The following is a 23,807-nucleotide window of genomic DNA, read 5'->3' as shown; positions in this document are numbered from 1 at the left end:
CCCATCTGTACGATCCAAGGAAAAGCTGAGTTTTACCAGAATATTAGTCTTGCCTGTCATTCAGAGGAAGGCACCCCGACACCCACATATCAGTGGACAAGCTATGATCTTACTAATAAATCACGACCGAATCCACCCAAGTCCACTGACGGTATGTATTTACACCTAGTCATCTTTCTAGGCATTCTTTCAGTGACTCTTGGGATGCAATTATGTACTTGTGAATTTGACAATGTCACTTTTGCATGTCTCTCTCTAGTGAATGGAGTTTTGTCACTCTACAATATCTCTACAGAGACCAATGGTTTTTTTATCTGCACATCAAGCAACAAAATTCGCTCAAATTTCTGTAATCTGACCTTAACCGTCGTGCCATGTAAGCAATTTTAAATGCATTTGCCTTAATGATATTTTTTCCCCCAACTGTATGATGTTTAGTTTTTTCCTGTGCTACATTTTGGTATAAATCTTTTTATCCACTATTAACCTCTCCTTTCTGACTCTGTTATCTGCTATTTTGTTCCTCAGCTTCTATGAATGTTGCACCCATAGCCGGTATAATTGGAGGCATTGTGGCTGTTCTTTTAATCCTGCTGGTTGTTGTCTATTGCTGCTGTTGCCGTCGGAAACAGGCGAAACATGAGGAGTATGCCATGGGGTAGGCTGTCTTTGGCATTGGCATTTTGGCACAGTAACTGAAAAGTGCAGAAGTGTACTGTTGGTTATATCTTATGACCTTTTTGATTTCTTTGCACTTCTAGGCCATGTTTACACTGGCTGTTTATTTTAATGTCTTTTTGGTATACAGATCAGAATTTAACCACAGGCAGGCTCAGGTTTCCCAGATTGAAATGTGATTGCTGCACAGTCTGTGAAATTGCAATAACAGATTTTACTTTCTGTTGTGTTCCTCCCTTTTTACTTTCTATTATCGCCCCCCCCCCCCCCCCCCCCCCCCCGCCCTTTTAAATGTTGTTTTTTTTTGCAAATGGTGACTGCTGTTACAAAGAATGTGCATTTTTATAATGGTGTCAAACTTTCTTGAACTTTGAACAAAAGCAATTGGTCATAGTCTGTTCTATAATGTATTGGGAGGAGCTTGTAGTCCTCATGTAATTTGGAGAGATGGATGTATTTTCTCAAAATGGTGTCATTCTAAATGTAAATTGAGTGCATTTACACTTGAAATTAAATGTAGATACTCCCTATCTGTACATAATCCTAATTCGTAAAACACACGACCAGCTGTGAACAGAATCGGAAGTCTTTTTTTTTGCCATTACTCAGATAATTTTGTACTGTAAGTCTTAAACAGGTTTGCTGAGATAATTTGTACTGTTTTGTTCAGACCTTCAGAGGAGACTGAATACACAGACAAAGAGCCTCATGAAATTGTAGAAAATAAAGGTGAAAGGATGAAGAGCAATCCTGCCATGTCTGAGGACACAGCCAACAGACGTGACCACTATGAAGACCGTAGTGAGCAAGACTATGACAGATCCAGAGATCGCTACTCTGATCGGCGAGATGACTATGACGATCGCAGGGAGAGCTTGGATGACCGCCGAAGTAATCGCTACGACGACCGGCGCAACGATCGTTATGATGACTATCGTGATCAATATGATGAAGATAGAGATCGCTATGATGACCACCGCAGTGAACGCCATGACCGCTATGACGACCGTTACGATGACCACCGCGATCGCCATAACTATCGAGATGATCGCAGTTATGACCGTGATAGACCTCCGAATGTTCCAGCTAATAAGCCTTCTAGGGGGTAAGGCTGTATGCTACCTTTTTTAAGTATAAGTGGGGTGGGGGTGGGGGGGTTGATTTTAAAAATGTGCTTTTTCTTCATTCCTTTAACCCAAAAGTTCCAAAGAGTAATTTTGTGCGGACTACGGAAGTGAAATGAGCACCGCTTGGTGAAATGCTGTCATGCTGTACTCCTGGGTTAAACATAATTTAGCTAATCCATGGGGTTTTAGTTATGTGGACATTGTCTATTAAGGTCTTATGTTCTAATATATAGTCTATGTAGCGCTTTTACTCATAAGTTGGCTAAATATTGTAGACAGGCTTTTGCAAGAAGATGTGAGGTTATGAAATGCATTACCATGTTCAAACTTAATTGGTCCTTATGACCACAGATCCTGAAAGTAGAATTTCATCAGAGTTTCAAGTTAAGTGTTTGAGACTCAAAGGATGTCTGAAACCTAGATACCAAAAAGGGCTAAATGTGATGGTCATAATCGAATCCTTCCTTAATCTCACAGCCTCGTATGTTGTTGTTGTTTTTTTGTGGTGCACTGATCTTTCAACTATCCTGTTATTCCATTATTATCTTGTCACCTTTCAACAGTGAATAACCTCCTTGTCTCTTTTGTTTATCTTTATGATTGTCATAATCATATTTTAATGCAGCGAATTTATATTTTTATTAAAAACTGTGCAGTTTTACATTAAGTATGATTGTGTGGTGATTTTGCAAGCTTCAGGAAAAGCTATTGTGAGGCTGGAGAAAAATAGCTTTGCTGAGACTTATTGTGCCAAGTACTACCAAGAATACTTGCTGATCACTGCCAGATGATTAAGGGCAGGGGGTTTTGTTTGTGGTTACACTTATTTAATCAATAAAAAAAACATTTTACATTCTTTAAAGAAAGAATGAGGCAAGTAATGACTTCAGAGAAATAGGTTTTGATTGTCTAGTAGTTTGTCCATTATTCAGTTAAGCAACATCTAAGAACAGGTTAAACAAACTACTACCAAGTGAAGTCATGGACAATTAAATATTAGTAATAGAGTTTCATTTGAAACTTTAAATAGTTTTGAACAAATATCTGTCTGTATTTGGTGATTTAAGGCTTTCAGACCCTTCCACATCAGTTTCCAGTCTTACCACTATGGTTTAAAAAAAAAATCACTGGTGTTTCCTCCCAGAATAATTTTTCATAGAGAATGCTGTAACTGTGTTTGACCAATTTAAAAATGAGAACGTACTAATTAAAAAGGGTTACATGTAAGGTTTTACTTTAAGGTGTTGCCAAACATTTCACAGTATAATCACAATATCTGTGACTGAAGTCTTCTGTGAAAGTAAAGCAGGATGAAGCAGACTTTTAATAGGGGAAAAATGAAGTCTGAAAATCAGAGAGGCAACTGTTCTGCCCCTGTCACAGTTGACACTGTGGAATCCTTGTGCTTTCTGGGCACCATCATCATCAATGACCTCAAGTGGGAGCAGAACATCAGCTCAGTCACCAAGAAGGCACAGCAAAGGAGGAACTTCCTGCAGCAGCTGAAGAAATTCAACATGCCAAAGCTGCTGATGGTGCATTCTACACTGCAAGTCCATACTCACCTCCTCCATCACCATTTGGTATGCTGCAACTGCCAGGGACAAGGGCAAACTACAGCGCATCATCCACTCTGCTGAGAGTGTGATTGGCTACAACCTACCAACCCTCCAAGACCTGCACACCTTCAGAACACTTGGACAAGCAGGCAAGATCATGACTCATCCCTCACACCATGGACATGACTTCTTCAAAACACTTCCTTCTGGCAGGAGGCTTATGTCTGTTGGGCCCAAAAACTCTCACCACAAGCACCATCAACAAGACCTGAATCCCCAACTATATTTTTGCACATCTTTTATCTATTGCATAGCACTTTTTATTTGCTATGAGCTCTTCAATCTGGGCAAATTTTCTTGCACTATTCTATATTGTTTAATTTTATTTATTTACACTTTTTTCTACCTATCGTATTCTCTTTTCTGTATTTTTATACTGATTGTCATGCACCAGTTTCACCAAGTCAAATTCCATGCATGTAGAAACATACTTGGTTAAAAGATATATTCTGATTCTGAACAACTCAGGTTTATTGGTAAAAATGCAAACACAACTCTCACTATATTCACACAGAGACTGGACTGCACTGACCCATGTACTCCGTAAGCCTGCACCACCTCTGACTACTTATAATGAGGTACATGGTCATATTCCTTTTCCAAGCATACTCCCATCATCTCTCACAAAGCTGTACCAGAAAGGACAGCTGGTCCACCTTTCCAGAACCTGGGAAGAAATCGCATGGCTCCAACCCGTTTTAGTACCTTCAGCATCTCCAGTCAAACCTCATCCACTGCTGCTGCCCTGCCCCCATGCAGACTATTAACTACTGTGATGACTTCATACACAGAAATGTAATTTGAATCAATGTCTGTTTCAAGTACTACCTCCTGATACTTAAAAAAAATATGAACTTGTATCTTAATTACATTAAAAAGTATAAGCAGAAAATAATCCTTGTTTGATATTTAATTTCAACAAAACAGCATGAGCTGAATAAAGTTTAACCCAAAGATTTGTAGCAAGTTTTAAACACCACTTGCTAGTGATGGGTATATGCCAGTTCTGGAGCAAAAGGTCTATTGGAGACTATTGGATTCACTGAATAACACCACATATTGTTCACAAAAATAACACTGCATACATAATGTTCACAAGAAAACCAAAGTACATCATTAAGAACTTGTTTACAGTTTTTTCACCATTGAAATGCATGCAACAATTTAACTGCTGTGAATACCTCTGGTGGGAAAGATGAAATAGAACCAGTTTAGTGAGGATCCTCTGGTAAATGGACACAGTGGGGATTTCACATAGGTACACATGCACCTTGAAATCTACCTTGAAAGTCAACATATCATTTGCATGCTGTTGTAAAGTGTAATGCACACGTTTTTGGTAACACTCAGTTAGGAGGTATGTTAACTCATGTTAACTTGCTCTGTATTGTGTGCAGGTGTTTCTAGTGTCTACTTTTATTGATCTGTTTAACAGCATTTAAAAAGTTGCTAATAGCATCGTTATGCGCAGCTACTGCCTAATTAGAAGATGACCAAGACATGACAACAGGTAACCCACTAAGCCTGTACGTCTTCAAGGTGTTTATAATAAAATTGTCAATTGAATCAAGCAGCTAGTTGGTGCGCGTGCGCGTCAGGGTACCTGACTAAACACGGTGAATAGTATCACAAAACGAAAAGAGACACAAGAGGGCGACAGAACTAACGACATGAATCCATATAAGCGATTGTCCAAAAAGAAAGGGATAGTTAATGGTCATTTATAGAACTTTTGTTTAAAAAAAAAAAAAAAAAAGGAACCTAGGCCTAACGTTTTTTAACGTAGGCCTAAAAGATTTTGCTTTGACAAGTAATAGTGAATAGTATCACAAAACGAAAAGAGACACAAGAGGGCGACAGAACTAACGACATGAATCCATATAAGCGATTGTCCAAAAAGAAAGGGATAGTTAATGGTCATTTATAGAACTTTTGTTTAAAAAAAAAAAAGGAACCTAGGCCTAACGTTTTTTAACGTAGGCCTAAAAGATTTTGCTTTGACAAGTAATAGTGAATAGTATCACAAAACGAAAAGAGACACAAGAGGGCGACAGAACTAACGACATGAATCCATATAAGCGATTGTCCAAAAAGAAAGGGATAGTTAATGGTCATTTATAGAACTTTTTTTTTTTTTTTTTTTTTAAAAAGGAACCTAGGCCTAACGTTTTTAAACGTGGGCCTAAAAGATTTTGCTTTGACAAGTAATTTCTCAAGCACCTTACAAATAGGTCTATTAGCCCATTGTTTACCCTAAAGGTCCTTATTATGTTAAACAGATAACTAAAGTCCAACAAGGTTACCGAACGGTTTATCTCAAAGATTACTCCACCATAATTATCTTAGAATTAGGCTCATTCAATGGAGATTGGAGTAGACTGTATGAAGGGTAGTCAAGCGTACAAAGACGGTTTACCTCCAATTAGCGGCCCCAGGAGTAAAAAAAATATTTACCGTGGAAGACAAAAGTAGACTATATTAACTATTTCAACCTCTGTTACTTTTCGTCACTGATTAACAGCAAAGTCACTGTCCTGTTGAATCTCGCGGACTCCCTAGCGTAATAGGCCGTCCCCCCTCCTCAGTCTACAATAAGAAGAGAATGCACACCCATTTCTGAGGTGGTACAGTCCCGTTACTCACGGCCCGTACGGTGGAATTCATAAGTAGCGGACTAGAAGATGAGGCGAAAAAGGAAAGTAGAAAATGTTCAAAACATTTGTATGGATCGTAATACGCCAACTTTTAAAATGTTCTCACTGCTGAAGTCCTGGATTGTGCTGCTGTCTTTCACAAGTAAGCTATTTCTGAATTAAATTCAACCTAATAACTATACTAGTACAACAGGTTGTTCCTTGCGGTCCTTAGCTTCTTGCGACTTCAAGTTGCTATTTGTTACAAAGTTGTCTTTAGTTGTTACAAAACGACTTTCCTCAGATACTGAAAGACTTGGGCCAACTTTGCTTACAATCACAAGTAAAAGTAGTCTGATAAAGTTTCTTATAAAGTTGGTTGAAATGGGCCCTGCACTGCAAACTTGTATGTCTCTATCTAGGCTAAAACGGTCTTTATGTTATTTTCTTTCTTTGCTTAAATGTCGCTTGTTGTTATCCAGCAATTTATGGAATAACGGAAACGTTTTTGAGTCTTTTTTTAGGCTGATACGAATCTGACCATTTACAGGTAAATTGCCTATTATTGTTATCCACTTGAAGGTGCTATTAACTATACTTCATACACGTACGTGTTGGCTGTAATGAATTTCAAGGCTACTTTAGTGACCAGCTGAATTTGCAGTCACACCTGACCTCCTTCTCGTTACATTAGGTTAATTCATAATGCAAAATACTCCCATCTCTTCGGACTTGCTAACGTATATATCTTATAGTGGGACAAGATAGAAGCGTGTTTGGAATACATTTTTAGAAATCATTTATCTATAACTAAAACCTACTTTAAAAAAATATTAAACTAATATAATTCCTAGTGTGTTCACCTAAAGGCCTTTTTGACAGACATCAATTGGCCTCCTCTTTTGAAGTTGCTAAAAAACACCAGTAATCGTGATCCTTGAATGAATGACTGAAGAACTACTGGTTCTTCGGTTATTATTCTCCAGAATGTTTTCAGATGGGCTTTTTTTTTTCTTTTTTTTTTGGATGAGGGAACGTCTCTCATGCCACACCCCTGAAAGTGGGACTGTGTCTGGAGTGAATCAGGAGGGTGATTTCTTTTTTTCAGTCTTCCTGGCCCCCATCATAGTTTTTTGTACTTTCCCCTGTTGTTATGTCCATCTGATCTTTGCTCAAGCGTGCTGTCTCTTTGTGATTGAAGTTATACTTATTTTGCAAATTTAACTTTGATGTTGTGGGCTTTTCATAATATATTTTCTAAGCCTGTCACAACAGACACAAAAATTGCTTATTGTTGTTGGATAATTGGCACCGATATCACTTAACATAGAGGAACACATCTCTGTTCCTCACTCTCACTTGAACTGCACATTCCAGACCAGATGTTTTTAGGCGTGTATGTTTTTCTACCCCCCTCCCATCACCCACACCCCCACACACAATGTGAGAAGGATTATTAAACACTCAGAACACTCACAGTAGTGCTTCTGAGGGGTATGTGTGCTATTATAGAAAGTTTACAATGTTCTTGAATCCATAAATTATATTTAGAGATTTGTTTTAAGGTGTTTGAATCTCTTAATGAACTTTCAACAACCTTTAACCTCTAAGAGTCATCCATAGACTTCTGTCTAATGAGCTGCTTTTCAATGTGGCTGAACATTGCATGCACTCTGATAATAAGCACTTCTCAGCAGTACTGTAATCTACTACATCACCATCCCAAAAACTAATGATAGCAGGGAGTGTCAACAAGAAGTTTAAGTAAAGTGGAGGTCTGACAGCTTCGTCACACACGGTGACTAAGAGCGGTGAAGGAGGGTGCAGGCGTGACTGAGAGGGCACTTTTTCTTAGCATTGCTAAAGGTAGAGTGAAACACCACTTATTGGGGTCAGTGAGTAGCTACGTCAACAGGAATTTTTAGAGCACGACACTGTGCTTTCTGTCTGCCTTTTTTTTGTCCCAGTCTGCGCCTCCGCTGCGTCTGCTTACATCTTCGCTTGTCTCTTGCCCATTTCCTTCATGCTTCCTCTCTGTCCTTTCGCTCTCTTGTCTGATTCTCTCTTAAATCTCTCTCTGCCTCTCTCTCTCTCTCTCTCTGTCTGTCTGTCACAGGCATGTGGCGCTGCGAGGCAGTGCAGGTGTACATGAGGGAAGAACGTAGGTTCGCCATGCTTTTCCAGTCAGTGGTCCTGCCATGCCAGTACTCCACCGTCTCCACCCAGACGCCTGTGGTGCAGTGGTGGTACAAGTCCTACTGTCGGGACCGCACACGGGAGGCCTTCAGTTTCCCAGAGAACCTGGTGGTGCGTGTGTCTGACCTGGGCTCCTACTCCCACCTGGACTGTGCCGACAGTGCGCGCACGGTACGGATTGTGGCCTCCAAACATGGATCATCCATCACCCTCGCAGAGTACTACAGGGGCCGAGACATCTCTATCATCAATAGTAATGTGCTGTTATTACCACTTTCTTTGTTGCCAGTAATACTGTTCCAGTGTTAATACTTAGACTAGCACTACTGTAAGCCATTGTAATCATTTGCAATGCATTTACATTTATACATTTGGCAAATACTTTTATGCAAAGTGTCTTATAACTGAGGAACGTTTCAATATGAACCTTTCACCCATGAAGATTGCAATTTTGTTACAAATTTACAAGACTCAAGTGCAAGATAGATGAAGGAAATACAGATATTTTGAAAGCAAAGATACCAATCAAAGATGACTATGTAGGCAGGAGCTTTACTAATGGATGCCCTAAAAAAGGTTTACAGGAAATTTTACTCTTGTGTGTCACCTAATAGTCCCAGACAGTAGTCTCTTCAGCCATGAGTAGAATTTTTGAGGAAAGGGATATACCTGGCATCTGTAGACAAATGTTTATTTAGTTGAGAAAAATGTGGTAAAAAATGAACTATTTATACAGTCAACATTTATTCTACAAGTTTGGTTTAAGCAGCTGAGGTAGAGGAAATCTAGTGTTATCAGTAAGGATGACATCAAGCTGCCACCAACACTACCTTTTAATCACTGTGAGTGATGTTAATATTTATCCTTTTTACTACTTCTAGAACAACAATTTGTACAATATAGGATATAAACAGACACTTTGGTAACACAGTGAACAGTGTGATGCATAGATGATTAATTAAAAAATACTGTGACCTTGGAGTGAGTCACAGTTCATTTCTGTCCTCTTGTTCTTTTTTAGAATTGTTCATTCGCAATCAGCTGTTTGTCCCAAAATGTGCTCGTTGTATCTAGTTACATTTCCTACTGTGCCTGTTAATGAACTGCACAAGCCTTGGTCCATGGCCTTTGGTTCTGAATCACAATTGCTCACAGTATCCTGTGCTGAGGAAATGGGTCACGCAATCTGTATGAAAATACTCTTCATGTATTCATAACAATACTCAGGCTCAGACACTGCCTTTGAGCTATGATTGTTCCTGGAGTTATCTCGACCACATTGTGGTTTGATGACAGCCAAGTGGAACTACCTTCAGGGAAGTTCAAAAGTCAGCAGTTTGGGATTGGCTTCTGTTTGCCAAATGAAAACATACAGTGTGGCCTGAGTAGCATACTTTAGGCTAAGTGAAGTGAAAGAGACATAGTAAACAAGGCCATAATTATGGTTTGTTGCATATTTATAATATTTTGCATTCCTCCACTGGGAAAGAGAACCATAATTCATCTTGGCATTGAAAAAAATGTATAACTTTGCAAGGTAGAATGTAAGCTTGATATTTACCCTATAAATAGAGCTAATAGTACAGCCAGTTGCAGTAATGAATTGGGACTGATCAGAAAGTTCACTGATTGCACTGTGTCATCTGGCTCTGCTTCAAACAGCGCACTAACCATGCTGTGCTAAGTGTGATTAGTATTTGTGAGACTGCTGACTACTGACATTTAATTTAAACTCATCAGTCTACATTAAATGTCTCGCAGTGTGTGAAAATGTGAGAATGTACTTCCAGTGGAGCTGGTATTTGTTCCTCCTTCCTGTCTGTCTGGATGAGTTGGCTCTGTTTTTGTGGTAGATCTATATCCTCCCCAGCATCAGAAAATGAGTGGGTGGCCTCTAACGTCCACTGTCTGTAAAAAAAAAAAAAAAAAGCCATTTTGATACAGTATTATTATAAAATGTTTTGCAGGTTCAAAATGACTATATAATGTTTTGCATTTGAGAGAGTATGATTATATAATGTTTTTGCTTAAGTAAACCACTGAGTGATAGAGTAACTAATTGCCAAGTTTTGGACAGAGATATAACTATTTGATGTCCTTATTTTAACATGCAGATAGCTTTAGCTAGCTAGTGCTTCTACATCAGTATTCACTCAGTCAACCTGAGCCTAGCAGTTACTGAGCACTCACATCACTTACAGGAAGGGCCTTCCATTGTGTAGAGCATTTCCCATTCCTGAAATAGTCTGTTTACTCACTGCATGTCTGCCAGGCTGATGGAGGACCTGAGCCCTCTTCCCTGCATGATTTTTTACAGCTACAACCGAGATATTCCAACCTCTTTCATCCTCTTCCACAGATCCCTCTGATTCTGAACCACATGCCATGCACATCCAAAATGTTTTTCTTATCAGGATTATGGAATAGATCTGGATATTGTAAAAGAGCTAGGATTCACATATACTTTACTACTACTTCAATTGTATTCAAAGCCTTTGTAACTCAAAGAAGTGGAAAAAAAAACTTTTAACAGGACAATATAAATTGGTTATGATGACAAATACTTTTTGAGAACTATTGTGTCCATGTCGCTAGTTTGAATTTGATATTGAAGCTAAATATAGTCTTTGGTGTGTGTCCAGAGGCTGACCTGCGTATTGGGGAATTGCAGTGGGGGGACAGTGGCGTGTATGCCTGCAAGGTGGTGATCGCCAACGACCCAGAGGGCAAGAATGAGGCCCAGGTGGAGCTCCTGGTTCTGGGTAAGTGACATTTGTGCAGCAAAAATCAGCAACCGCATCTAGGAAACGGGCCTTGTTCAGGTGATGAGAGAGCTAACACAGGAAGTCAAAGTATTCAAGGTCAGCTGACCATTTCCTTTTTCACCAGTAACATAGAAAATGAAAACCTGCTAAGAGCAATTCTGGAAAAATCAGCTGGTTTAGTATGTTCTGTATTTAGAACATTACTGATATTTTGTGGTTACAAAATGTTGCTACGCAGTCTTCATTTCCTTTTTTCCAAGACTTTAGACTAGACTTATTGAGATCTAGGTTTATCACCATTTATTGAGATCTGTTTGTTAGTAATTTGGTTCTTCATGTCAGACAACACAAAGCATGTGAGAAGACACATCTTTAGTTTCTTATCCTTCTTATGCTATTATTTTCCCACATCAGCTTATTCTACAAAGAGGTCCATTGTCATGTTGTATTTCCCACACAGTTTTATTCTGGCCCACTATGCAACAACCCTAAAGCAGCCATAGAGTCGCAAGGCACCTCTGTTTTTTATGGCCCTGGTGAATTATGGGACCAGCTTCACAAAGGTCTCACTGGGAAACCACTGTGCTACGCATTTGAAGAGAGACAAATGCTTAACAGGAAGATTTATTTCAGAGCTTCATGGCTACTAATCTTTGATGTGAAATGTACTTTTCTTTTGTGACTTTAAAGCAAAAGAAAAAGAAAGGTTTTATGCTTGAGGCACAGACTTGAAGATGAGTTTAATATAAAAAGCTGTTGGAAATGCATTATTTTGTACTTTACTGTTCATTCTTATGATCTTATATTGTAAAATGATACATATGGCTAACTTGACACTTGGTACAAGGTGAAGCTGAGAAACTATTTCCCCCAAGGATATAGAGCTCTCTCTGAGAGGCTATTTTGTATTAACACCCACATGAATGTCAGTGCAATGTGCTGTATGACAATCAAGTATTAAATTTTTTCTTGTATGCTGCCAGTGTAGGCAGCTGGTAATATGCCCCAGGAGAACAGTAATAGCAGACCTCCCAGAGTCGTCCAGCTCCCGAGCTCAAGTCCGGTCTAATAGGCAGGTGTGCTCCCTGCACATGCGACTCTGAACATGGCCCTTAACATTGCCACAACAGCCCTGAGGCAATGTCGTACACCAGACGATGAGTCCTGATTGGGTGCCAGGTGTCCTCATGGCTGTGTGTCGCCCACTTCTGGAGGCGCTGCCATGGCAACAGCTGGGCATTCTGTGTCCAGCAGTGGGGGGGGGGGGGGGAGGGGGATGATGTGAGGGCCAGTTGTGCAAGTGTGAATGAGAGAGAGGGGCTGAATAAAGGTCATTTCAAGTAGTCAGACCTTCTGAGCTGGTCTGTTTATGGCAACCCCCACTCACTCATCATTGCTTTGTGATAGTTAACATGGGAGAGGCTGCAGATGAGATGATAAAGTGCACTGTTAAACTCTTTAACATGTGCTAATTACCACTGAACAGTAAGCGTGAGAGTGCAGTAAACCTGTTTATGCTGTTGCACAATTGGCTTGTATATGTATAGTTAAAAAGAACTGTCTTCGACAGACCTTTCTGCCGTCAGCACATATTCAAACTGAAAAGGGGCGCAGTGAAGGGCTACAGAAATTCCAGAGAACAAATGTGCCACTTTTTGATAGAATGGTGATTTCTTGCTAAACATTGTGCAGTCAAGCTAATAAGAATGATATCTCTTAGATAAACAGTGTAGGCTCTGCCTCCCTGCTGAGGTGCCAGGGATAGAGACTAAATTCCTAGCTCTGGCTGAGCTAAGGTCTTCTTGGATCAGGGTTTATGGTAGGGTATGTTATCTCACACATGAGCCCTTTCCCTGTTGCAACAACTTTGGCTGGAAAAGCAGGACAGTCTGCTCTGATTAATACCGCAACACAGGAATAATCTATGATTAATAGTTTTTTATTTAATTAAATGTTATTAATAGAACAAAAAGGTGTAAATGGATTTTATGTGTGATGCTATCCTTTTGTATGTCTTTGTTTTCTTTAAAAAGGGAACTGCCGAGATAAGACTCTCATAAGCTTTTAGATTCCATGTAGGCCTGTTACATTGTCCTTTTATTGCATGAAGCCTTGATGCATTTCAAGCATTAATGTTTTCCTTCTGCACCGACCTGATAGTCTGGAAGTAATCAAGTCCAAACAAATTAGTGGCGACGACATTAGCTGTATTCGCCGCAATCTTGGTCATGGGTAATTCATTGGACTCACACAACCTTCCTTTCTCCATGCATTTGTTTATGAGCCAATGTGTTTATGAGCCAATGTATCTCACACTGACACAGTCCTGTCTTCCTGCTCCTGCTGGAAGCATTGGCCAGTCTGCCAATGCACAGTTAACACAGAAATAAAGGGGATATGGGGAAAGACAGAGAGAGAAAATACTAGAGAAAACAAGGAATTGGAAATATTTTCAACCTGGATTATCATAACATACACATACCTAATATCTGCAGAGAAATTTTAGCAACCATGGGAGATCCTGAGAATGAGCATTGGCGGGTTTTATGTGCAGACATCAGTAATTACTCATAATTACAAGCTAATAATTGTTACCTGAAGAGAATTTGCTAGGGCTCTGTCAGTACTTTGCTGGTGCGTTTTTTTTTTTTCTTTTTCCTCCAGGACTTATGTGATGCATCATTATTGGTTTATTTATTATAAATCTTTAACAACAAAATCATAATTATATGTGTACATGAAAACACACAATTTGCCAGCCCTGTCTTCTGATTCTTCAGGTGGGTTGTCCGATTCTTCCATTCTCTTACGTCTTTTTGCTGCATGCCCCAGCCACCACTTTCCTTGCCTTGCACCTCTTTTTTTTCCTGGTTTACCTTCTTCCTCTGTCACCTTCATCTCTGCTCTTCCTCCTCTTCTTCTCCATCTATCTCTCTTTCTCTCCAGGTCAGACAGGTGTGGCTGACGATCTGCTGCCTGAGTTTGACTTGGAGATTATGCCAGGTACGGGCTCCTCCTACCTGCCTGTGTCATTCTTATCGCCTCCTTTCCTTCTCCGTAACTGCTGTGATCTCACTGGGCAATCATCCTCTAAGCAGATGTTGATAATAAGACACCACTTTTCATTGCATCCTCTCCACACTATTGCGGTACTAATGAATCGGCTCAAACCTGCTATAAGTGAGGTTAGAGGTTCTTGCTGACTTCCACCAGACTCTAAAGGAGACCACCCTTCACATCAAACTCAAGCCCTTTCTCCGGATGTTTCGATCTTTTTTGTGCTGCTCATGCCGGCACAAAATAACTTGCAGGCAGAGAGAGCATCTGCAGACCTTGATTTACTGGATTAGATATAGAAGCATTGGAACCATACCACCTGCAGGATAGATATCTAATGTTTTTAGATTATATATCTAGATTATATACATTTTTAGATTATATATCTCTATTATTCAACAAATGACTTTTTCACAAAATTCCAAGTGTTGGCTCATCTTCCTGTTAGATGTGCATCAATTTTTCAAATTTTCCCAAATTAAATTTCTCATGCTTGAATTTGCTGACCTTGGCATTTTTGGTTTGACATCCTGCAACTTGTGTATAGTGGCATTGGTAGAGTGAGATATATGTAATGGGCTTGACTCCACCCAAAGGAAGCATTGTCATAGAAACTAATGAGGGTAGGAATACTTATGATCAAACAGCTGATTACCACACAGTGCTCCCCTGCCATTATGACCTAGAGTCGGTGTTAGCAATGACAGTGGTGTATTAAGGCTGACTCACAACAATGAATTTCAAACAATGTTCTGTTCACAAAACTGATTAGTCACTCTTCATTTTAAAAGCAGACGTTAACATCATTCATTCAGTCTACAAGAACAATCTATCAGATATTACCAAATTAGGTCCATAGTATGGAATCTCTTATCTTCAGTAACTGGAGCAAAAATGCTGTCCATAGTAGTTCATAAGTGGTGTGATCTCCCACATACTCCCAGTAAGTTTGGTCCTGAGAGGTTTGGTCTCCTTACAGTATTAGTAGTTTTCCAGTAATGTTTAGTCCACGATCATCACTAGACATTGTAAACTAATCGACACTCATTTGTAAGGAAATAAGATGTTTGTGATGCTCGCTGCATATTTAGCTAATAAGGAGATGGGGTAAAACAGGATTATAGACAGACAGTTTTCTAAACTGACACTTTTTAGTTTCATTCTTGTATTATGTGTTCCTCCATAGTGACACACATTAATGTCAAAATATGTGTGTGTGTGTGTGTGTGTTGTCTATCTTTTAATGAAGCTTGTGCATTGTCCCTCTGCTGATCATCTGCAATGTTAGAGTCCCATTGCTTATTTACAAATTGGCTTTTATTCCTGGTGTGTGTGTGTGTGTGTGTGTGTGTTTATCCTAGATATAAACATACTGTTCCTACTGTGTATGCGTCCTACCACAGCCTACAACTTCCTGAATTTCAGCCACCCCCCACTTCCTTCTCTCAGGCAGTCTAGATTTATCTTTGTGGGCATAAAAATTAAGCTACCCATTCTTTAATTTCTCAATAGACATTTGCTTAATCTCACACAGTTATTTACCATATTTACCATTTTTACAGTTTTCCAAGCTATTGTGTTGTACATTTTAGTGGTTATTGTGCACAAGGGAAGGAATGGACTTGACATTAAAAAATAGCTTTATTGTTCATGGTTAAAGATTTTTCATTGCATGATGGTTGACAAGATAGAATCATAAATTGATAATGGAGCTGGAAAGCCTTAAAATATGGATATAACTTTATGACATTTTTACATACTGCTTAATCAGTTCATCTTGTTGATTAAACATGAATACCTTAATTTTTGCAAATAGCACATGCTTTGTCTATAACCCTCAAGAGCATGACCTGTGGCCCTCAGAGATTGCTGATTGGTTTTGCAGTCCTGTTTATCAAACTTCTCCTGTATAACCAGGTAATCTGGTATTCTTGTTTTCGACATGACATTTTGGAATTGTCATTTTATCGTCGACCTCTTTATTTTAGAGTGGGCATTTGTCGGAGCTGTAGTCTTTGGGAGCTTCCTGTTTATCCTCCTGCTGGGTGTTTGCTGGTGTCAGTGCTGCCCTCACTCCTGCTGCTGCTATGTACGATGCTGCTGTTGCCCAGATACCTGCTGTTGCCCTCGTCACCGTGAGTTCCTCTCAGTACACCCGGCCATCCTGGCTATTTATAATGTTATCAAGCCTTTCTAAATGCTTCTTTATTAGCTCGGAGAGGTTTTGATGCTGCTTCATGTTTTATTAACTTTTTGAATGTTTCCATTGTGTTTAATGTCAAATGTCAGAGTCTCCAGAGTGTCCAAATAAGCAAATGACATACTGTAATTATTTACTTAAATATGAGTCCACAATTTAATGAAATGTGACAAAGCACTGGTTAGATATGCATGATCCTAATAGCATTTAGTTTAGGATAAGCAAATAAGAGTGGAATATTTGGAAGCATCTGCAATGAAGTTGCATCTGATCTATATCACAAACTATGTTTGCAAAGCTATCCAAATAAACATGGTGGTAAAACATCAGGCATCTCTGTTATGTGCCAACATACCTGTACTTTACTGTGTATATGTAGCAAAACCTCCATGGAGCACTTCCATAACGTTCCCCTCAATGAAACTCCCCAACAGTGTATGAAGCAGGGAAAGGTATAAAGACAGCACCATCGACACCAGTAGCCATGTATCCTCCATACTTCATGCAAGGCATGCCTACCATGGTACCCATCGCTCCTCCCTCCTTCATTGACCCCAAGATGTCTGCCACACCATCTGTCGAGAACAACGCCTCTGGAGGTGAGCGGCCGTTTAGCAGCAGCTAAGAGTGCCGGCTTCAGTGTTTGCTAGCATGTAATCAATAGGTCCAGTGGTCCCTAAAGAATCCCACTTAGCTGATGGACAACAGTGTAAACTGGACAGATAAGAAACTGTTGTATTAGAGAAGATACAGTGCTTGTTCCTGTTCAGTGTGTGTTTGCTCAGAGAGTGTTATTAGTTCAGGGTTATCAGTGTAATTGTGTGTGGACACAGCTCCCGATAACAGAGTTGGAGAATGAAAGCTCTTGCCATTGAATGTTTATTTTAACTGCCCTCACCATTAAGTAAGGCTTTAATCTTTTCTAGATTAACTAAATGTAAATTTGACCGAAGAAAGCAAGACATTTTTCAGACAAGCAAAAGTTTCTCTGTAGTTATTCAGTATATCCTTCAGCAGTCTATATACATTTAAACCAGATTTTGTGAGCGCATAAAATTGTCAACGTTTCTCTTATTTTAATAAGAATTGGTTCCTCTCTCTCTCTGATACACATACTCATGAATTATGTGCACACACATACACACACACACACACACACACACACACACACACACACACACCCTGTAGTGCACAACGCGTACCGTCTGCAGCCCGCGTCGGATCAGAACTCTCTGAAGGTGCTGCAGTATGTGGAAAAGGAGCTGGCGCATTTCAACCCCTCCAAGACCCTCAGCAGTCATGGCTGTAAGCCTCTCGTGGCACTCAGAGCTCCTGTGGCAAATGGCCCATCCTGTTGCACTGTCCCCTTCCTGCTCGGAGAGCTCTCTCCGTCCCCCGCTTCCTGACGCCTCCACATTTCAGCTTCCTGACTCTCCCAGCTTTTAAAACGCTCCTGAGTCAGTGGTGTTCCTCTGACACAGCATGTAACTGTAGACTTTAAGCATGTAAATACCATTTGCCACAACTTCATAAAATGGCTGGTTTTTATGCCTTTCGACACAACATGCTGTAGCTGGTACGACTCCTTCTGCTTTTGTCTATGTGTATTTAAGTCATTTTGATCTGAACGCATGAGGAGCCTTTGAAATGACTGTGATGGCTTCCTGCTTTGCATTTTCACCGGCAGCTTGCAGTATGTCAGAGCTCAGTTCACTGCATGAAATGGAGACAGACTTCCACCAGAACTATCTGCACGTTCAGAAGAAGGCCCTTCCAGCCATTCCAGATCTGGACAACCCTGCTGACCTTCTGTCCAAAGAGATTGCTCCTTCCCATGTGCGGAGATCTGCTCGGCACCCTCACCGTGGCAATCGGTTGGAGGAGGATTACCCCAGGTAGAGACATGAGCTGATGTGTAGTGAAGCAATAAAAAAGAGGTCCCTGTCCTCAAAGTATGACTGCTTTGGGGCAATTGTTGCTTTGGGGCTGGTTTGAAAAGGTTTCTTGTGTGATTCTGAATTTTACTTTCACAGGTGGAATCCTCGTTCGGAACACCTGCAGAGGAAGGCGTTCCAAATGGGTGGACGCACAGGCTCCCTTGATGAACTTGAGGAATTTGCCATGTCCTACATGCGGCGGGATCGCCATGGAGACATCAGTGACCTGGAGGATGATTACTGGACACATGAACGGCAGAGGGAGCGCACAAGAGAGCGTGACAGAGACCGTGAACGAGAACGAGAGCTGGATCGCGAACGTTATCCATACTACAGCTCAAATTGTTACTACTCGAAGGGCAGTCCGGAGAGACACAGGGACCGGCCTCGCCCTCCCAGTCCCCCTCCTCACTTACATGGAAACAGCAAGAGACGAGGCACCTGGGACAGCGATCGGCCAATCCCACGCAGGGATGCCACTGAACGCGAGGACTCCAGGGGGCAGGATGGTGAAAGTGGGCAGGACTATGATGACACTCTTCTTATCAGCTTATTAGAGCGCAAAGCAAAAGCAGGGAGGACAGTGTCGTCCAAAAGTGGGCATACTGAGGACGATTCTGACACGCCCTCCAAGAACAGCTCAAAAAAAACCACTAGTCACAGTCAGTCGCCTAGCAGTGGCTCGCCCGGTAACCGACCAGCAAAGGAGGATGACTCCCTACCACCATATGCAGAGAGGGAGCTAGAGCGATCCCAAGGTGGCAAGACATCCCAGCGGCCTTTTGGCTACACCCGCTCTGCTAAGGCCTCCCAAGTGAACCCCAAGGGCCGGGAGCAACAAAGCAGGACCCGCAAAGTGGTGAGTTACCTGTAGACCAATTATTTCCATAATTAAGACCAATTGCTTGAGACCAGTTCAGGGACACTGGAGTAAGAGTTACCCCATACTGCATTAGGGGAAAAAAGTCCTGAAGAGGGCACTCGATTTTGTCTAATTACCAATGTGAGCAACATACGAAAAATGAGATGCACTCTATAAGATTTCCTCGTCTCCATCCCCATCATCACTTATTTCATGTTTATCTTTCATGTTTTGTCATGTTTATCTCTTGTAGACATTTTTTGATGAACAGAATCCGCAGTTTGATTCAAACGTAGGTTTTTCAGTCATGGTTCAATTTGTACCTCACTTCGACAACAGAAAATAACCTGTACACAGGTAACAAGGATGGGCAGAGAGAAGTGTTATCAAACATACCTTTGTTTGCATTGTTTCAGTGTTTCTCCACAAATAATTTTGCTGCAACTTACACTTTGTTACACAACTAACTTGAAAATTAACAGTGAGAAATCCAAAGAATTACTATTTAATTTTTAGATCAGAAGCGTTTGTGTGAATACTAACGGTAAACCTGAACTAAATATGGCCCTGCTAGATGCTTACATTGGGACATGCAGCTACTATTGAGCAATAATTTAGCAGTCAGTGGAGATTTTGCAAATACTATGCCTGAACACATTACTGGGAAATGTCAGCATGGGTGTGCTAAAAGTCACATTTACAATACACGACTGACAGGCTGCAATTTCATAATAATGTATTTTGTTAGACTGGTATGCATTAGAACTAGGCTTGGGTTACCAGCTATATAGCCAAGATATGGCTCCTTACACATGCATCTATGGTGACTTTACATTTACAGCAGTTAGCTGACACTTTTATCCAAAGCGACTTACAATTATGACTGAATACAACATGAGCAATTGAGGGATAAGGGCCTTTGCTCAGGGGCCCAACAGTGGCAACTTGCTAGCAGTGGGGCTTGAAGTGGCAACCTTCTGTTTACTAGTCAATTACCTTATCCACTGAGCTACCACTGCTTTTAAATTGAAATTACATGCCTCTTTATATTACACTATATTACACAGACATTTTGCAAGTTCACTGATAAAATGGAAGTCAATGTAGCAATTTATTTTTCACACCATAAAGGAAATCTTATGGAGTGCACCTTTAAGGATCAGTATAGGGGTTGCTGATTCATTGTTTGCTTGGTTTACTCAGCCCCCCCCCCTTCATTTCAGAATTTCAGTTGCACTGTATGTAACATGTCTTACTGTCATAAATGTTAAATCTGTGCTACAATACATATGGTTGTAACACACTTACAAAGCCCTCATTTGCTAGTTCCTCCCATTTTCATTGCTGAATCTCACTAATAGAGCACAAATCCATTTTCACATCTGCCTTTCCACACCTTTCACACTTCTCTCTTCTATTTTCTCTTTTTAACAGAACACACTCCTAAGCAGAGATTCACTCATAGTCTGATGCCTTAAAAATAAAGGCACAGGGCCTACCCACGCGTCTTCACCAAGCTGCCCACCATGCACTGCTCTCCGAACAGCATCCACAGGGCCTGCATTCTGCTTGCTGGTCTTCGTACTTTGATGTGCAAATCAATCGGTCATCTGACATCATGCCTTCTGTGGAAAACTGCAAATAGGACAAGAATTTCTTTCTTTAATATCAAAACTGTCAGGGGAAAGGCTACAGCTAAGATGACTTAGTTCTTAGCAGTGTTATTATTGCATTTGCAATCCTCTCAGGAGCTTAAATTAATTTGGACTCTGAGTGGCAAAGAACCTTTGACTGGAAAGCCAGAAGAGCAACAGCGAGTTTTTATGAAGAAATCAAAAATGTCCCTGTGGTGTTACTTTATTCATGGTCCCTCTAACCTGAGATGTCTATTTATGCATCAAACAAGCTTGAAATACTGATGGTTTGTTTTGGTAAATTGCATGGGGTGTAAAGATTGTTCAATGAGCAAGAAATGTTTTTCAAAAAAGTGGAAGTATGCAAAGTACAACTGTTCTAAAAATTATTTATTTATTTTGGTTTAATCACCAGGACACATATTAACTACCACCATAGAAACCAGCACCATAGTCACAAATCTTTATATTATTTCACTACAAATATCCTTGTCCTGTGTCCTTTATGAACCACTTGTTTATGTTTGCCTAGAGACCCTCCAGAGTTTGAGGTCACTGGAAGCATAACTAGCCCTGAGGATGACCTCCAATAGGGGCTGAAGGAACACACCAGCCACAGAGAACATAAACTCATTGTGACATCACACGAGGATGATCTCACCATCTGATACTTGGAGTAAAGCATCAGTCTTTTGGTAATCTGTTCATGTTGTTGTGCGAGATCAGACCCTGGGTGAGGTTTATCTGACTTTAGTTGCATTCTCCAATATGTGTCATTTTTTGCCATACTTGATGTAATGTGTTAATTAACAGTGCCTTATTTTATGCGCTGTAAAGTCTGAAGTGCTTGTTTTTTTTCAAAAATATATGTATTAAAAGTGAACGTGATGGCACTGAAACTTCACTTATTAATATAATGCTCTTCTTGCCTATGAGATCTGTTTTTTACCTACAGATATGTAGTGCCTTCTATTACTTTGCTGTATCCAGCATTTATGTTGATTTTTTTATGTTTTATGGGTCTAAGCTTGTACCAGTTATTATATTATCAACTTTGATCTCAATACAAAACAAACAAACAAACAAACAAAAATACCAACAAGCTCTTAACGTTTCAGTAAAGCCATGCTGACTGTCTTTTTACTACAGTATGTAGCCAACTATGAAGTGTTAACTGATGCTTTGTGCCTGCATTTGGTATGTTGTTGTGTTCTAGTTGTGTAAATGAGAGTGTTTCACCACAGATGACGCATACGCTAAGAGTACTTGTCCATTGTTATCACATAATAAGTGTCTCTCTGGTAGACGACTCAGTCCCACTACATACAAGCACTAGGTTGTACTCACCTTTTATACTCAAATAGTGATGCCCTGCACACAATAAACACATTACATGAAAACTAACAAATAGGAACAAAAAGTAATACATTTGTCTTATGCACACAATCACTGTTTTTATAACACTAAGCGTGTTATAAATTGATTAATTAATACATTGATGTTGATTAATTTTTGTTGATGCCTATTCTAGATTTAAAAGTAATAGCAGAACTGTGTTCCCCATAAAGGACACACATTTGGTATGTTTAGTTACATGTTACTCTTATGCTATTTTCAGAACAGCCTGACCAACACTGCCAAATTAACTTATTTATTTTGCTCTAGAAATACCATCTTACTCCCTGTCACATCAATGTGGATTGCACATCCCTGTTCACCCAATAAAAAATATCTAAATCCAAATTCATTGCAGTTTTGCCTGAGAGTTCTCATGTGTAGGGTTGAAGTGGGCTGGAAGTAGTGCCTCAGCTTACCAGGTCTCAGCTGCTGACTCACAGCGTGAACTGAGTTGAGGGCTGAGAGATGTATGCAAGAAATGTACCTGAAAAACTCACACAGCAGACTAGCATACACTAACAGTCACAAGCTAGCCTGGAGATCCAGTGGACAGTAACATCACACTGGCTAATAAGACACAGAGTACATCAGTGTCCGTTTGTGTTCCAGTTTAGACACAAATTCACGCAAAATGTGGAGTGGAATCATAGATTTGGATTATGGCATTGAGCCAAAAGGATGCATATGAACACCAAAAGAAAAATGAAAATTCTTCTTGGCATGTGGTGCCTGACTTGTGTACAATAGCAGGAAGCGAACTGACCTTTATGACTTGCTATGGTTAGTGATACAGCCAAATAGCTTCAAAAGGCTCCTGTATGCATGCTCATTCACCCACACTAACATGCATTGACACTAATCACATTAAGTGCATGTTAGTGTGAGTGCAGGAAGGGGGTGGAGGCCATGGAATTGCCCTTACAAGTATTTTTTTTTTTGTGGCCAAAGTATGTAGACTGCCAATATTTAGAGAAAGCACTGTGTTGAATGAGTAAATCACTTCACTGCTCAGTCACACACACACACACACACACACACACACACACACACACACACACACACACACACACACTGCCTCACAACATTGTCTGTGGTTTGACACAGGCTTGCAAACTCAAGCTCCAGGAACATGGGGACCGCTCTTTCTTCTTTCAGTATGGCTGTGGGACTCCTTATTCATATGTTAATATGAGGGCCCCACACTTTGTTACACCAGACATTGTTTTGGAGCTCCGTCTCAGCTGAGGACCCAACATGTTTACGTCACTTTCAACAATATAAAATAAGGAGAGATGCATGACCCTTACTGTTGGCAATATTTGATTGAGGGCAAGCCTTCAAGTGGATAGTTGATGAACCTACATGGAATTGAGGTGAGCCATCAGAATGGTGTTTTGTTTGAAGAACTGCACATCTACAGGAATATCCAGCAGTAAAGCAGGAGAGAGGATATGTAGTGACAGAAGATGTTGTGCGCCATCTGCTGGCAGAATAATGAGTTAGTATAGATAGATAGATAGATAGATAGATAGATAGATAGATAGATAGATAGATAGATAGATAGATAGATAGATAGATAGATAGATAGATAGATAGATAGATAGATAGATAGATAGATAGATAGATAGATAGATAGATAGATAGATAGATAGATAGATAGATAGATAGATAGATAGATAGATAGATAGATATTTTTAAAAC

General features: G+C 40.2%; 2 protein-coding genes and 1 long non-coding RNA gene across 6 annotated transcripts in view; 2 read left to right on the top strand and 1 right to left on the bottom strand.

Annotated features, from left to right (window-relative positions):
* Positions 1 to 4,267, top strand: part of gpa33a (glycoprotein A33 (transmembrane), paralog a) — a 10,861-nt gene extending 6,594 nt beyond the window's left edge. The window contains exons 4-8 of the mRNA XM_027009928.2: positions 1 to 151; positions 260 to 376; positions 529 to 658; positions 1,349 to 1,783; positions 3,189 to 4,267. The exon at positions 1 to 151 is cut by the window's left edge and continues 14 nt beyond it. Of these exons, the coding sequence (XP_026865729.2) occupies positions 1 to 151; positions 260 to 376; positions 529 to 658; positions 1,349 to 1,783; positions 3,189 to 3,192 (837 nt within the window). The 3' untranslated portion in view covers positions 3,193 to 4,267. The remainder of the gene's footprint in view (positions 152 to 259; positions 377 to 528; positions 659 to 1,348; positions 1,784 to 3,188) is intronic.
* Positions 4,268 to 6,062: 1,795 nt separating this feature from the next.
* Positions 6,063 to 22,445, top strand: LOC113577344 (immunoglobulin-like domain-containing receptor 2). Of its 3 annotated transcripts, none has more exons than XM_027009949.2 (10): positions 6,063 to 6,220; positions 8,174 to 8,506; positions 10,896 to 11,015; positions 13,965 to 14,021; positions 16,064 to 16,210; positions 16,710 to 16,874; positions 17,464 to 17,580; positions 17,963 to 18,170; positions 18,309 to 19,071; positions 21,241 to 22,445. In XM_027009949.2, exons 1-10 carry the CDS (start codon positions 6,106 to 6,108, stop codon positions 21,256 to 21,258), a joined length of 2,043 nt encoding a protein of 680 aa, XP_026865750.2. In that variant the 5' UTR covers positions 6,063 to 6,105; the 3' UTR covers positions 21,259 to 22,445. The 3 variants fall into 3 exon arrangements, with proteins under 3 accessions (XP_026865750.2, XP_026865742.2, XP_026865761.2); XM_027009941.2 differs by lacking the exon at positions 21,241 to 22,445 and adding an exon at positions 20,509 to 20,596; XM_027009960.2 differs by lacking the exons at positions 13,965 to 14,021; positions 21,241 to 22,445 and adding an exon at positions 20,509 to 20,596.
* On the bottom strand, positions 20,602 to 23,580 carry LOC118242710. Of its 2 annotated transcripts, none has more exons than XR_004776996.1 (2): positions 23,469 to 23,580; positions 20,602 to 20,709 (listed from the first exon to the last, which is right to left on the bottom strand). It is a non-coding gene; the product is annotated as an uncharacterized LOC118242710 (long non-coding RNA). The 2 variants fall into 2 exon arrangements; XR_004776997.1 differs by having other exon boundaries at positions 23,414 to 23,499.
* Positions 23,581 to 23,807: the final 227 nt, after the last annotated feature.

Source organism: Electrophorus electricus, chromosome 16 (assembly GCF_013358815.1).
Source record: "Electrophorus electricus isolate fEleEle1 chromosome 16, fEleEle1.pri, whole genome shotgun sequence".
Classification (NCBI taxonomy): domain Eukaryota; kingdom Metazoa; phylum Chordata; class Actinopteri; order Gymnotiformes; family Gymnotidae; genus Electrophorus; species Electrophorus electricus.
This window is presented reverse-complemented; position numbering and strand designations above follow the sequence as displayed.